Source organism: Lepidochelys kempii, chromosome 5, assembly GCF_965140285.1.
Source record: "Lepidochelys kempii isolate rLepKem1 chromosome 5, rLepKem1.hap1, whole genome shotgun sequence".
In the NCBI taxonomy this organism is placed as follows: Eukaryota; Metazoa; Chordata; order Testudines; family Cheloniidae; genus Lepidochelys; species Lepidochelys kempii.
Genome location: NC_136384.1, coordinates 53673622 through 53687857, shown reverse-complemented (window position 1 = coordinate 53687857; position 14236 = coordinate 53673622). Strand labels below are relative to the sequence as shown.

At 39.5% G+C, this 14236-nt stretch overlaps 1 protein-coding gene across 1 annotated transcript in view; it reads left to right on the top strand.

Annotated features, from left to right (window-relative positions):
- Positions 1-13766, top strand: part of HAPLN1 (hyaluronan and proteoglycan link protein 1) — a 90211-nt gene extending 76445 nt beyond the window's left edge. The window contains exons 4-5 of the mRNA XM_073346211.2: positions 1722-2024; positions 11519-13766. Of these exons, the coding sequence (XP_073202312.1) occupies positions 1722-2024; positions 11519-11808 (593 nt within the window). The 3' untranslated portion in view covers positions 11809-13766. The remainder of the gene's footprint in view (positions 1-1721; positions 2025-11518) is intronic.
- Positions 13767-14236: the final 470 nt, after the last annotated feature.

The following is a 14236-nucleotide window of genomic DNA, read 5'->3' as shown; positions in this document are numbered from 1 at the left end:
ATTTAGGTACCCAACTTGGACTGTTCACATTTATATGCAGAATAGATACAATCCTTGTTTCTGGTAAATTACCAGTATTACCCTCAGTAGTTCAATCCTTGGACACCCCTAAAGTAAAAAGAATAACAAGGAAAAAGAGATCCAGAATGAATTTAAACATGTAGAATATGTATACCTTATTATTTAAGATATCATAGTTAATAACATGATATGTATTACCTTTATTTTCATAGTTTTTAGTTCCGAATAGCTAGTAATTGAAGCTTCTTAAACAGAAGAGACTTGCGAAGGATAAGAAAATTAGCAACTAGAGTTCAAGAATAGGGAGAGAATAAAAAGAAAGGCATTTAATCTTGGTGCCTTTTGGCCCTTCTCCTAATGCTCCATCTCATCCTCAACTTCCTCCCCACCCTACTCTACTCTGTTCTACAGTTGAGCAGAAAACTTCAGCTCTGGATCTTGTTTAGATCAGGTATTTTGTTTCACCTTATAGAGCCTGGGCTGATGAACTTTGTCTGCTGAATTCAGATCCGAGTTAAGTTTTGAAACCCTACCAAAAGCTGTGATCCAAGCTTTTGCTTTAGTGCTATCTCTGCTCTTCACTGAATTTTATGAGAGCCAGATGGGGAGGTCTCTTCTGAGATGTTGTCTGCCATCTCTCTCCTGTGTCCAGCTGTGATTTTTTTGATTGAAGTGCAGTGGGAAAATCTACAGGGTTGAGGTGGGTGAGTGAGTGTCAATAAATATTGCTGTTCAGACGATTCTGAAATTTCCCTAGGTTCCTCTGTCTCTACTTCGATACTCCTTCTTTTTAAACCGAAGTTATCTGTGTTGTATCCCTCTTCAAAGGCTAAGACCTGATCTCAGAGTTTGGGCCAGTCAATGATTGGTCCTCATGTGTTGTGAGGAAATATCCCACAACCTTGTGTTCCCTACACTTGGGCCAGCCACAATCTCTGCTCGCACTCCTCTGAATGCCGTCTGGCTATGCTGTTAGCTGCCCAAAAAGGGACAGGGAGAAGGTGGCATCCCAAATCCTCCATGGTGGCTAGCAGAACTGTCTGGCTGTGCAGGAGAACACGTGCTGCATCCCCTTCCAAGGTGTGGCAGCAGAAAGGGGGAGATGCTTCTCTCTGTGCTGCTGCCATTGAGGGGCTGTGGCTAAAACCCACACTATAGCCATTTAACAGGATTAGCTGACCATTCTTTTAAATGGTCCCTTAAACTAAACCCACTAAAAATAATCCATTGATTTTCCTTGCTTGCTTTGACATTTTCCTTCTAAAGATCTCCAGTCCCTTAACCACTGCTGCTGCCCTCCTCTGACCTAACTGCAGTTTGTCTGCATGTGGTTGGTAATAAGGGAGGCAGAACAGAATGCTGTCAGAATGTGCAAGGGTGAGGTTCTGGTGTCAGTACAAAGACTGCAGCTGAGAGCAGGAGACAGAACTGGTGAGGTTCCAGCAAGAAAGAGTGTGAGGCTATCAGGCAGGGAAGCCTGCCATGTCAGGAGATAGTCAGACAATGTTCTCAGACCAAACAGCTGATTTGCTGACAGAATTTCCCTAGAAATAAAATCACCAGTTGCCGTTATATTATTCTGGCATCTCACATAGTTAACCTTAAATTTGTCCTTTTGAGGCCAGTAAATGATGTTCCCCTCTGTTGTGTTTTTATATGGTTAAACAGCTAATAGCCTTCTTTCTTCCTTTCTGATGTAGGTGTTGTATTCCCTTACTTTCCACGGCTGGGCCGCTATAACCTAAACTTCCACGAGGCTCAGCAAGCTTGTCTGGACCAAGATTCTGTTATCGCCTCCTTTGACCAATTGTATGATGCATGGAGGTCGGGGCTGGATTGGTGTAATGCAGGCTGGCTCAACGATGGATCAGTTCAGTACCCTATCACCAAACCCAGAGAGCCCTGCGGAGGAAAGAACACAGTGCCTGGAGTCAGAAATTATGGGTTCTGGGATAAAGATAAAAGCAGATACGATGTTTTCTGTTTTACATCAAACTTCAATGGTAAGAGTTTTGAATCATTTCTGTGCTTCAGAAAATAAACTAACTCCAAAGGTACTGAAAAGCAGCAAGAGATATTTGATTTGTCAAAGTGCATGTTAGTTTTGGAAAGTGTTATCACTGAATTTATGAGGAAATGAGTCTGAAGTGGAAAAAGAACAAATTTTGCCACGTTTTCATGTCATTCATTTTTAAAAGCAATAGTCAGAATGAATATTGGCAGCACATTCATGTGTCTCTGTTTTCATTCCTAGAAATTTGTGCAGGTATGTTCCATATTGATACACTGCCTAGTTTATTTAAGTTAAAGCAATGGAGAAATCAGTGTTTCCTTTCATTGAGTTGCCCCCTTAAGTAAATAGTGAGAATATACTACAAGTTAAAAACTTACCAAAAGGTAAAAAACTAGAACGAACAAGTGTGATTAGGAATTCACTGTTCCTATGTAACTTTAATGCCACTTTATACTCTCTAATAAAGTATCAAACAGTTCCATTTTGTATGGTAACCCTCGCCCAACAAGGGCATACCATATTTGACAGGGTAACAAGCGTTGTTGATAGGGGGGAAGTGGTAGATGTGGTATATCTTGACTTTAGTAAGGCTTTTGATACTGTCTCACATGACCTTCTCATAGACTAGGGAAATACAACCTAGATGGCACTACTATAAGGTGGGTGCAGAACTGGTTGGAAAACTGTTCCCAGAGAGTAGTTATCAGTGATTTACAGTCAAGCTGGAAAGGCATAATGAGTGGGGTCCCACAGGGATCAGTTCTGGGTCTGGTTCTGATCAATATCTTCATCAATGATTTAGATAATGGCATAGAGAGTATACTTATAAAGTTTGTGGATGGTACCAAGTTGGGAGAGGTTGCAAGTGCTTTGGAGGATAGGATTAAAATTCAGAATGATCTGGACAAACTGGAGAAATGGTCTGGAGTAAATAGGATAAAATTCAATAAGGATAAATGCAAAATACTCCACTTAAGAAGGAACAATCAGTTGCACACATACAAAATGGGAAATGCTGCCTAGGAAGGAGAACTGCAGAAAGGCATCTGGGGGTCATAGTGGAGCAAAAACTAAATATGAGTCAACGGTATAACACTGTTGCAAAAAAGCAAACATCATTCTGGGACGTATTGGCAGGAGTGTTGTAAGCAAGACACGAGAAGTAATTCTTCTGCTCTACTCCACACTGATTAAGCCTCAGCTGGAGTATTGTGTCCAGTTCTGGGTGCCACAAATTAGAACAAGTCCAGAGAAGAGCAACAAAAATTATTAAAGGTCTAGAAAACATGACTATGAGGGAAGATTGAAAAAATTGGGTTTGTTTAGTCAGAAGAAGAGAAGACTGCGGGGGGGGGGGGGAGGAAACGACATGATAACAGTTTTCAAGTACAAAAAAGGTTATTACAAGGAGGAGGAAGAAAAATTGTTCTCCTTAACCGTTGAAGATAGGACAAGAAGTGATGGGTTTAAATTGTAGTAACTACAGTTTAGATTGGACATTAGGAAAATACTTCCTAACGGTCAGGGTGGTTAAGCACTGGAATAAACTGCTTAGGGTGGTTGTGGAATTTCTGTCACTGAAGATTTTTACGAGCAGTTAGACAAGCGCCTGTCAGGAATGGTCTAGATAATACTTAGTCCTGCCTTGAGTACAGGGGACTGGACTAGAAGACCTCTCCAGGTCCCTTCCAGTTCTATGATTCTAATACCAATCTTGTTAATTCCTGGCTTTTGTGACTAATAATTTAGGCTCTTTTGTCACACCTTTCTACACTGCCATTGCTCTGTTCCTATATAGTTTTGTAGGCTACCTGTTCTCATCTTGGGTTGCTCTAAACTTCAGTTTTGTGACTGCAAGCCTTGGATTTGGAGCAGTCTAATCTTCGCTAGACATTAGTATGGGTGCAGCTGAACAGAAAGCAGTAGTCACTGCTTGCTGTAGCTGAAGGGTTAGTCTGAGAACCTTGTAGCATTGCTTAAAAAGATGGCTACAACCAATTGCAAGATCAGGGCCATCACAGACCACAAGCAAAGACAGCTTCCCTCCTCAGCATCTCCACTGACAGCTTTCTGTGACCATGTTAGGGCTTCTTGCTTGTGAATAATTTTTATCCATCTTGGAAAGCAGATGTTTGTCTTTTAGCCCACCAGCATAGGATGAGTGCACTTCTTTACTTATTCACCATGAAATGTGTTCATCCTCAAATACACAAGATTAAATACATCTCTTGCTTTAAGCACAGGTACTTCAATTTCTTAACCTCAAAGAGGTCTAATTTCTAAATGCATCATCTGCCAGAGTTAGTAAGTATTTGACAAAACTCAGTTCTCTCTCTTGAAGAGGATGTTAAATATGGACATTAAATTAAATCATGAAATGGAAATACCCTAGTACTGCTTTAACTGCAAATCTGAATGTAACAACTTAAACTCTGGAGCTTCTAGGTCACCTCCATAGTGGATTGGGTGAATCATATAACTCAAAAACTATATATACACTTCATAAAGAACTAAAGATTGCAGCTTTGTAGCATCTATTCCTAAGAGCTCCTTAAGGGAAGATGTTGCAGCAAAACTCTCTCATTCTCTTTAATAACACAACACACTACAAAATTAGTTTCAGGACTTTATGAAATTACCTGTTATGATCTCTGATTAATGCCCTTTATTGGATCTACTACCTGACCACTGTTCAATCCATCTGCAGCCATTTCACTCTCAAAACATATTTTATTAGATTGTATAAATACAGGCTTGTGATTTGTAGTTATGTAGGCAAAGTAAAACACACACCTTATGCAAGTCCTAATAATGTCTGACCATGGTTTATGCTAATACTGCATTTGGCTGCTGACAATCCCTTGGTGTTGAACTGTAGTATTCTTAGGGCTAGCCTGAGAACACTGGGGGGAAAGGGGGTGTGGGTGGAACTGCATCAGGAATGTTGGCTGGCAAGTGACTGAGATTCAGCCCTAGAAAGGACGTTGAATGCAGTCCACTGGTTGGATCATCATTGTCCGCAGTATGAATTGGGAACTCGTGGGTTGCACAATGAGAACACTGAGCCATAAACCCCCATCATCCAGGTTAGCCCTCTGCTGGGCTCCGGTCTGGCTCCATTCATCTCACGTCAAGTTGGTTGATATACTACTATATTCAACCAATTGCATCATAACTGGGATGATTCAACCAACACTAATACCATGGCTCCCCATGTTAAGCAACATCACTCCTCCACACATCCATTGTGAGGGTGCCACAGTCAGAAGAGTTGAGAAGCTCAGGGAAAAGCCAAGCCTTCCACTATATACAGGCCCCTTCAACCACCTGAGACCTCACTTATTGTCGAGGCACCCACTATGGGCCCACTTGCCCTGCCCAAACTGCTCTGCGACATTGATGTGCTGGGCTGCAGCTGATGTCAGAACCTGTCTCTTATAATTGACCTGACCATAGGCATACCCAACTTTGATTTGCCACAGCACTAGTGAACCCTTCCAAACAGCTTATGAATGGACCAGGGTCAATGTGCAGGCAGCCATTATACCTTGGACCAATAAAAGACCCTCTCCTGTGGTGGTGGCCAAAGACAGACAGCGTCCCACATCACTGTCTGCCCTCTGACCAGGTTTGATGGTGGTTTGAGGGTCTCTGCAGTTCGCTCTTGTGGTTGCTGCAAATTGGCTTGGCAAGCACTGTTAAAAGAAGAACTATGATTTACAAAAGGTCATAGTGGAACATTTTATAAATCTAAACAAACTTACCATTAAGAGAATTTTAAAGCTGTATGGTTAGCTCTCAACGGTCAAGAAATACCAAAGTTAAAGATGTGCACAAAAACCTTACCGCTGCTCCTTTCTACATATACATTACAACAGTCTTTCATTAAGTGCTCAGATACTACAGGTTGTATATATGTACGTAGCTAGGTAACATGATTGCATACAATATATAATTTTTCTGCCTCCCTAAATACACATCTAGTGTGTTTTTCATTCTTGTATGTTTACAATTAATTTCTTTCTAATAAGAAAGACTATTGGAAATGAATATGCACAGGGGAGCACCATTAAAATTGTACTTGAAATCTTGGCATTTCCTGATGTCTGTGTGTCCCTGCAACTTTAATTGGACCCAGACCCTATACTTTTTACTATCTAGTTAAGTTAGTCACACATATGTGCACATTGCACCTTTTCTTAGATTTAGCAGTCTTGCAAGAAACGTGGAAAATGCAGTGTACGTTCTGTAGTAAGTGGTTATTAGAGGCAAAATCAAAACTAATTTATATCAGAGAGCATTATACCTCTTTCAACTTTCAACCTCCAACTGTTCCAGCTGTAAATAAAAGTTCACAAAGTGAAACATGTTTTCTTCACAGTACTTGTACTCAAAAACAGCTGAACTGTTTTTACTCAGACATCCCAGTGAAAAAGTTACTTTTGGGCTTTGGCTTTAGCCCCGGGCTCCAGCAAGTCTAACACCAGCCCTGGTGACCCCATTAAAATAGGGTTGCAACCCACTCTGGGATCCTGAGCTACAGTTTGAGAACCTCTGAATAGTAAAAGTCCTTTCTAGTCTAGGTACTATATTAGTTTGAGTGGGTTGAATGGGATGCTGGACCCATGTGTTTGTTCCAGGATGGGTCTAAGAGGTGGAGGGTTGGGTGAAACTCAGCTCAGCAATCTTCCCTTACTCCTGTTACAGTTTTTCTGGAAGTTACCTGTGCAGTGTCTGCTGCTTCATGTCCAGTCCTTTAGAACATGCCGTGATTGGACAGTCTGCATGTGAGAGGCAAAGAATGCTGATTTTTTTATACTTCAGTTAAACTTGAACAGAATTTTATAAGACAAAGAAAATATAGACCAGCAAGTTTCTCCCTGCCAAATTTCAAAGGCCTGCTGCAAACGATGGTGCTTTTAATGCTTCTTTAAAAAAAAAAAAAAAAAAAAAGTCACCAGTATTCGTTATACTGGAAAGCAACCTGAGTAGAGGGTTACTACCAGCTTCCTCTATAAAATATAGATGAGGTATGAGTGGAGTTTGCTTTACACATTCTGCTCATTAATATGTATTTTGTTACATGCTTTGCACACTGAACAGCACCATATAATTGACTTTTTTAAATCTGTCTAACAGTAAAATCATAAATCTCTTGTGTTAACAAGTTACAAAATACAATGAATAAATTAAATGGGATTTTTTGTAAAAGAGCAGCAGCGAAGTGCAGTTATATCAATGCTGGAGGATACAGACATCAGACGTTAAGTCACCATCTTCCATTTAATGAAAGAAATGCACAGAAAAACCTTTTCTGGCTTATATATTTTTATTGCTCATTTTACCATTCAAGAAAAATAGGACATCAAGTAATGAGTCATTGTTCCTCTGAATGAGAGACCAAAGAAAATGAGAAAATACAACAATATTAAAAATAAAATGGATTCAAAAAGTCAGTGAGTGAATTAGCCTATGGAATGGAAGGTTGCTAAGCACCGACCTCGCTGCTGAAAGCTGGTGCAAAAAGGACCTTTGAAGAAATGTCCCTTTTCTAAAGTGGCAGAATAAAGGCGAGTTACTGTAGTTCTCCAACATAGGGAAAAATAGATGCCAAACCTAATAAGTAACTTTCCCATTTAATGAGTGAGGAAGCATTTCACTTCTGAGGCTCTTAACAATTATGAAGAACACTGGCTTTGATCAGCAATTCACTGTGGATATTAAGATGTGCTGAACTTGAGTCTGTTGAGCAGATGACGGGCTAACGTAGGGCTAACATTGTGCAAATGCCAGCAGCCTTCGGGATACATCCAAGAATATGAAACACTCCCATCTTTTACTGACATGTTGCCATCTGACACTTGGAGAACAGTTTACTTTTCCAAAAACACACAATGATGTGATTAGTTGGGTTGGGTCACAGTAAAGGCAGTATTGCCAACTCGTGATTTTATCTTGACTAGCAGTTTTACGGTGGCTTTTATAACCTGTCATATGTGCCATCTATGAATGCTTCGCGGTGAAGGACATAGCCCTGCCCTGCTCTTCATGTATGGTCCTATAGTACTGAGAGGGTCCTGTGGGAGCAGGGCTGCACTGGAAGGGGAATTCAGGGAAAAGCCCAGCAGCAACGCTTCCTGCTCTTTGGGATGTCTTCTCTGGTTCTGGACCCTGGCGGGGGCAGTGGGAGGCACCGATCGATCAGGTGACACACATAGGCAGAACAGTAGAGGGGAGTTAAAAAGTTAAGAGAATAAACATATTTTGATGATTTTTTAAAATCATGTGATTTTGGGGCTGTAACATGATTTTTGATCTCTTATGGTTGGCAGTACTGTGAGAGTTTCTGGGTTTTTTTGTTTGTTTGTTTTGTTTTTAATTTTCCTAGCTCACTTATTACATGTCTGTGGTGTAGTGGCAAAAACTAACAATCTGGCTTTAGCCTTCAGTAATTCAGTTACTCCAGGCAAAAACCCTAAGAGGACAATGTTTACATCCAGGTTTGCCAGCCCCACAGAACTGTCCTGGAATCTCCAGGAATTAAATAGTGATCTTTAGTTAAAAGATTATGTCATGTGATGAAACCTCCAAAAATATGTCCAGTCACAACTGGCAACCTTTTTTCCATTGGTCTGCATACTCCATTATGTCTTCTATTCCCTCCTCCCCACCAACTTTACTTATAGCAGAATCCTACTCATTCTAAACTGAAAGCAGCTGGAGCAAACAAAAGGTATCTGGTTGCCACTGGAAAAGTATAACAAAGATGTAACATGAAAGAAGTTACAGTCAGACAACTGTAGGGATCAGTGACCGGGATTGTCAGTACGATGTGAAGGAATTCTACAGACAAGTGGTTTCACAGCTATCACAAAGCAAAGTTTACCCCATTGCTCAAGATCAATTCAAGAGCCTCTACATTAACAAATGTCCCTGAACGCTCCCCTCTCCCCCAACACCTTTCTGAACCTGGAGTTTAAGTGGTACATAGGGCCTTCTGTAGTACCTCTTTATTAGTGTGCATTTCATGCCTACTGCACAGCAAACAAAAAAACGGGACAAAGGAAGAGGAAAATAAGGAATTAACAGACAAGTTCTTGGCTTTCACAAGTGCAAGGTGAAAGTTTCTACTACCACATCCTGATGAGTTCCATATTAGAAAGATTTCAGAGTGGTAGCTGTGTTAGTCTGTATCAGCAAAAACAACGAGGAGTCCTTGTGGCACCTTAGAGACTAACAAATTTATTTGGGCATAAGCTTTCATGGGCTAAAACCTACGTCATCAAATGCATGATTTTTATATTAGAAAGAGAAAAGTGTAGTTCTAGCCAAAAAACGGTCAGGCATCACTTCACACTTAAATCTTCTTAATATTTGGGGATGAGATTACACCAAATTGGAGTATCTGTTCACATATTGTCTGTACACATTGTAAAGTTTAACAACGTTTTATTTACTCCCTGGAAATCCTCTTCTCAAGGGGGCCAGCAGATGTGCACACAGTTGATTGGTTGTTTTTTAATTTAACAAAATATTCTGGATACAGATGAACATTTTATGCACAACGTTTACTGTAGGCGATGGCCTATTTAAGGAATGGGCATATTAAGAGTGCTGATATTACTGAGGTCATGGGTCAAATGTACAACCTTATTGCAAATCCATGGGAAATTGCCCTTCCACTGACACATGGCTTGACCAGCTGCGAATAAACTCAGTGGGATTTGCAGCCCATCAGGCAAATCTGAAAGCTCATTCACTCCACAGCAAACTATCTTCGACTCTTAACAGAGTATGAAGAGTTTGTATCCAGTCATAGAAACCTTCTACATTAGCAAATGTTATAAAATGCTTTCAACTGCATTGAAATAGAAGCAAGCATGTGCTTTGCTAAATAGATATATTACCTGATGTCACCATTACTCGTCTATTGAAACGCCATTTGGAAAGTTCTTAGCGATACCGCTCAGTGAATTACAACAGATCTGTGAAAACAAATATGAAAAAAAGGAAAAGTTCTGTAAGTTACTCACCAGGGCCACAAAAGTTTGTGCTTTGTTAGGATTTGTGCTCGAATATAAACAAGTCCTAATATAAAAAGGTGCAAGCCTAAAAATGGAGCTATTCCCTATTTCCGTATATATTCCATCCAATCTGGCACTCCTTAATTAGGCAACAAGCCCTTTTGGGTAGTTGGCGCCAAAGGGACAGATCCTTTCCCCAGAGAAAATCATTTGAAAGGAGGCAGAGATGGTTTTCTCACAAGGAAAGAAAAACAACAACAATCATTTGTACTCCTTAATAAGGAAACATAGTATTTCCTTCTGGCATTAAAACAAGAGGGCCCCATGCAAAAATAACCTAATTTCTTATATAAATTGTTCTCTGGAAGTGCATCAGTTTGAAAGCCTACCAAGCATATTTGGGAATTGTTAGCCCATCAGCTGACTGCAGTTCCACCTAGCAGTTGCTTTACTGTCAGTCCAATAATGATGAAGAACCCTGAAGATATTGAACAAAAGGAATGCCATTAATTTACGGGATATCTTTCCTTGATGGATGAAATTAATGTTTATATTGTTGCTGCTTACAACTCAACAAAAGAGCCCCCCACCCCACCCCGCTTAGTTTTACTCGTGACATATATTTGTATTACCTTGGTCAGAGACAGTTTTCCTCATAGCACTATCAGTGTTATAGCATTCTAGGATGAGAACATACTCTGTGATTCCTAAAAAGAAACCATAAATGTTTTTGACTCTTGTAAGGAAGACTTAGGACAGGCAGGTTTTTGGTCTACTTCAAGCTCAAATTTTGCTTCTCAGAAGCTGTGCACTATTTCAGCCGTCTTACGGCGAGACTGGAAATGGGGCTTATACTTAATCAGGGACATTGTGTCTGCCATATCAAGGAATGGTTCTTTCTGTAATGAATTAATAAAACTGCATCTGTTAGGCCTAGTTAGCTTTATCTAAATACTATCACAGGTCAGCTATAAACATACCACTCTGTGACAAGAAAATGGATCATCATGATGGGTTTAATTTAATTTGCAATGTAGATTGCAAAACCAACATAATGTAAGCATTGAACTAATTTTTCATCCCCGTAAATAAGCTAGAAATGTATGAATCTTGTATTGTCTGAGATTTGCAAACCTCTAACTATTTTCTGGGACTTGGCATACATGGATAACCTATAGATTGGGGGGAAAGGGGGAAAAAGGGTTCAACAGAAAATTTCTGTCTTCCTCCCCCTGCTCTGTTCCTTCAGACTCCCCCTACTCAGAATGTGAACTTAGACTCAACTACATTAAGTCCCAGTTTTGAAAGAATGAAGTGGGTTTGAATCAAGTTCCCAGCACTAGAATAAACAGATTGTTGATATTCTTCATTTTTGTATGATTTTGTAGTAAAGACTCTATTTATAGAATTTCTTAATCATTTCATGTGACTGACAACTTACCTTCTCTCTTTGCATTAGGCCGTTTTTACTACCTAATACACCCAACCAAGTTGACCTATGATGAAGCTGTGCAGGCCTGCCTCAAGGATGGATCCCAGATTGCTAAAGTAGGCCAGATATTTGCTGCCTGGAAACTTCTAGGATATGATCGCTGTGATGCTGGCTGGCTGGCTGATGGCAGTGTCCGCTACCCAATCTCCAGGCCAAGAAGACGCTGCAGTCCTGATGAAGCAGCAGTGCGCTTTGTAGGCTTCCCAGATAAAAAACACAAGCTATATGGTGTTTACTGTTTCAGGGCATACAACTGAAAGTACCTAGAGCACAATTTTAAATTCATTAAGAACATGTGAAAGATTTTTTTTTCAATACGAACTCATGCAGGTTACCAAAACTGTGATAAACCTTTTTTACTTACTGTAAAGAGTCATTTTCATAAGTCCAACCCTTTAATTTGGTTTTGTTTTGTTAATTCAATAGATATTTTAAATTAATATAAATTGAATGAAAGCTCTAGGTAAGGAAGCTTTAGAGCCAAATTCTTTAAGCCACACCATCCCAACAAAATATATTTTTCATGAATGGGGCATGCAATAGCTTGACAATTGCTAGGACTAAATTAAGGAATGTAAGGCTACTCAAAGCAGAAGCTTTTACAAGCACAAATTTTACACATTTGTACCAGTTTGAGATGCACTACAAAAATAAAGTTAGATCTGCAGTTTTGAAATATGGTAATTTTTTCTTAACAGAGGTTCAGTGAGGTTTTGCAAAATAAAAAAAAACAAAAAATATTTTCACAGGGGGACAATATATACAGTTTGATGAAAACAGCAATTCAAACAGTCCACAAAATAGGACTTGTTTTACCATTTAAAATCTTGCCTTTCAGAAAAATAAGCTCATACATGAGCCCATGCATAGCAAAAAGCACAACTAGATCTCCTGAACATTTCAATTGTGTTTTTATTGTGTATAAAACATTGATGAGTGGGTGAATAATTAACTAATGAGTGAACCCTGCTTTCTTCTTAATTCAAACTGAAGATGCCTGAGAAGTGTTGTATTACCTTTGAGTAGCTTTACTGAGTTATTTTAAAACTCTAAAGGCCATTTGCTAAGTAGCATTTAGCATCTACTCAGGGCAGTTGTATAGATGAACTGCTGGACAGACAAATTGTAAAATTTAGCAGCTTGACTTTATGTTAGCCTTTGAAATGTTATTGTCTTTATAAAAACACAAACACATATCTCTCGCTTATTTACACATCATGAAAGATAAACATTTGGAAAAACTCATTAAAAATCAGTACAGTCTCTACAATGAGAAAGAAAAATCTAGTCCCAACAAGCAAAGATAAAACAAACAAACAAAAAACCCCACCTTATTTCCTGTTTGTATGCATACTTAAGCCCAATTTATATCCCAATACAAATATTACTGTTTCTAAACCCATCAAATAAAGATAGCAAATGTGGTCAATTCCACCTGGTTTTATGATTGATCTTTATTAAGATTAATGGAAATCTCTAGAAATTCTTAGCAATTTCACCACAATCTGCAGAGGTCTGCATAGGAGACATTTACCTTTGTCTTCCAGTATCTCAGAAAAAAAACACCATGCACAGTTCATGGAGTTTCCTGAGGGGCTTGGGCACCACAGTCTCATTAAATTAATATCAAATTCAGGGGAACTGGGTGTCTGAGGCCAAGATTTTCAAGAGTGACTAGTGATTTTTGGATGCTTCAATTCTGGGTGCCCAACTTCAGACACCTTAAAGCAGTCTAGTTTTCAAAGGGTGAGTGCTCAGCACTTTCTGAAAATAGAGACCTTAAAGGTATTTCAGGTTGGGCACCCAAAAATTGGTCTACCCAAAATACTAGTCACTGTTGAAAGTCTTGACCTTTGCAAATCCATTAGACAACTTTGAAATTCCCATCCGTATTAATATATCTATTAAAAACAAAGCAAATGTAGAAGTCTGTTTTCCTACACCATGTTTGCTGACTATGAAGATTTCAGAGGACCAATATTTGTATTAAATGAAGTTTTACAGTTTCCATAGCTAAATGAAATATAGTGGTATTATCCCAGTACGACACAGCTGGTATGCTTTCATGAATGTTATTGTGTAGATTTTTTTCCCACAGATCTGAGTAAATAAATCTCTGATTCCTGAAATGATTGTGGTTCCATTTTAAATGCATGACGGGATTGTAGTAGAAAGGTATTGAATTGATGAGCATGTTGCCATTCCCAACAAGTGCAGAAGGCAAAATTCCTTCCTGGTGAGACCTTTGTGAAATATGGATATTGGCTCATACTTTCCAGGTGAAACAAAGTAATTAAAAAGAAAAAAAAATACAACACTATAATAATATTTGCTTCCACGAGAGCCAGGGTTTCTGGAAACTCAAGCACAATGTAATCATAAGTGATTATAACATATTAATTAAAAACAATTAAGAGGCAAATCATACCTCCCTATAGCCACACACTCTCTCCTCCTTTCCCTTCAGAAGGAGGGCTCAGTTACTTTCAAAGCATCCCTCCCCTCCATACACCTCCCCTCTCCCCCCGCCCTACCCACTATCTCTCACACACATACACACACACTATGCAAAGACTTTTCTGAAGGGTCTGAAGTACATCCAGGGGAAGGAGCTGGAGAATGATTGAGCCAGGGAAGGTGTGGGCAGGACAGAGAAAGCAGTAAGGCCAAAGGGATGCAGATCAT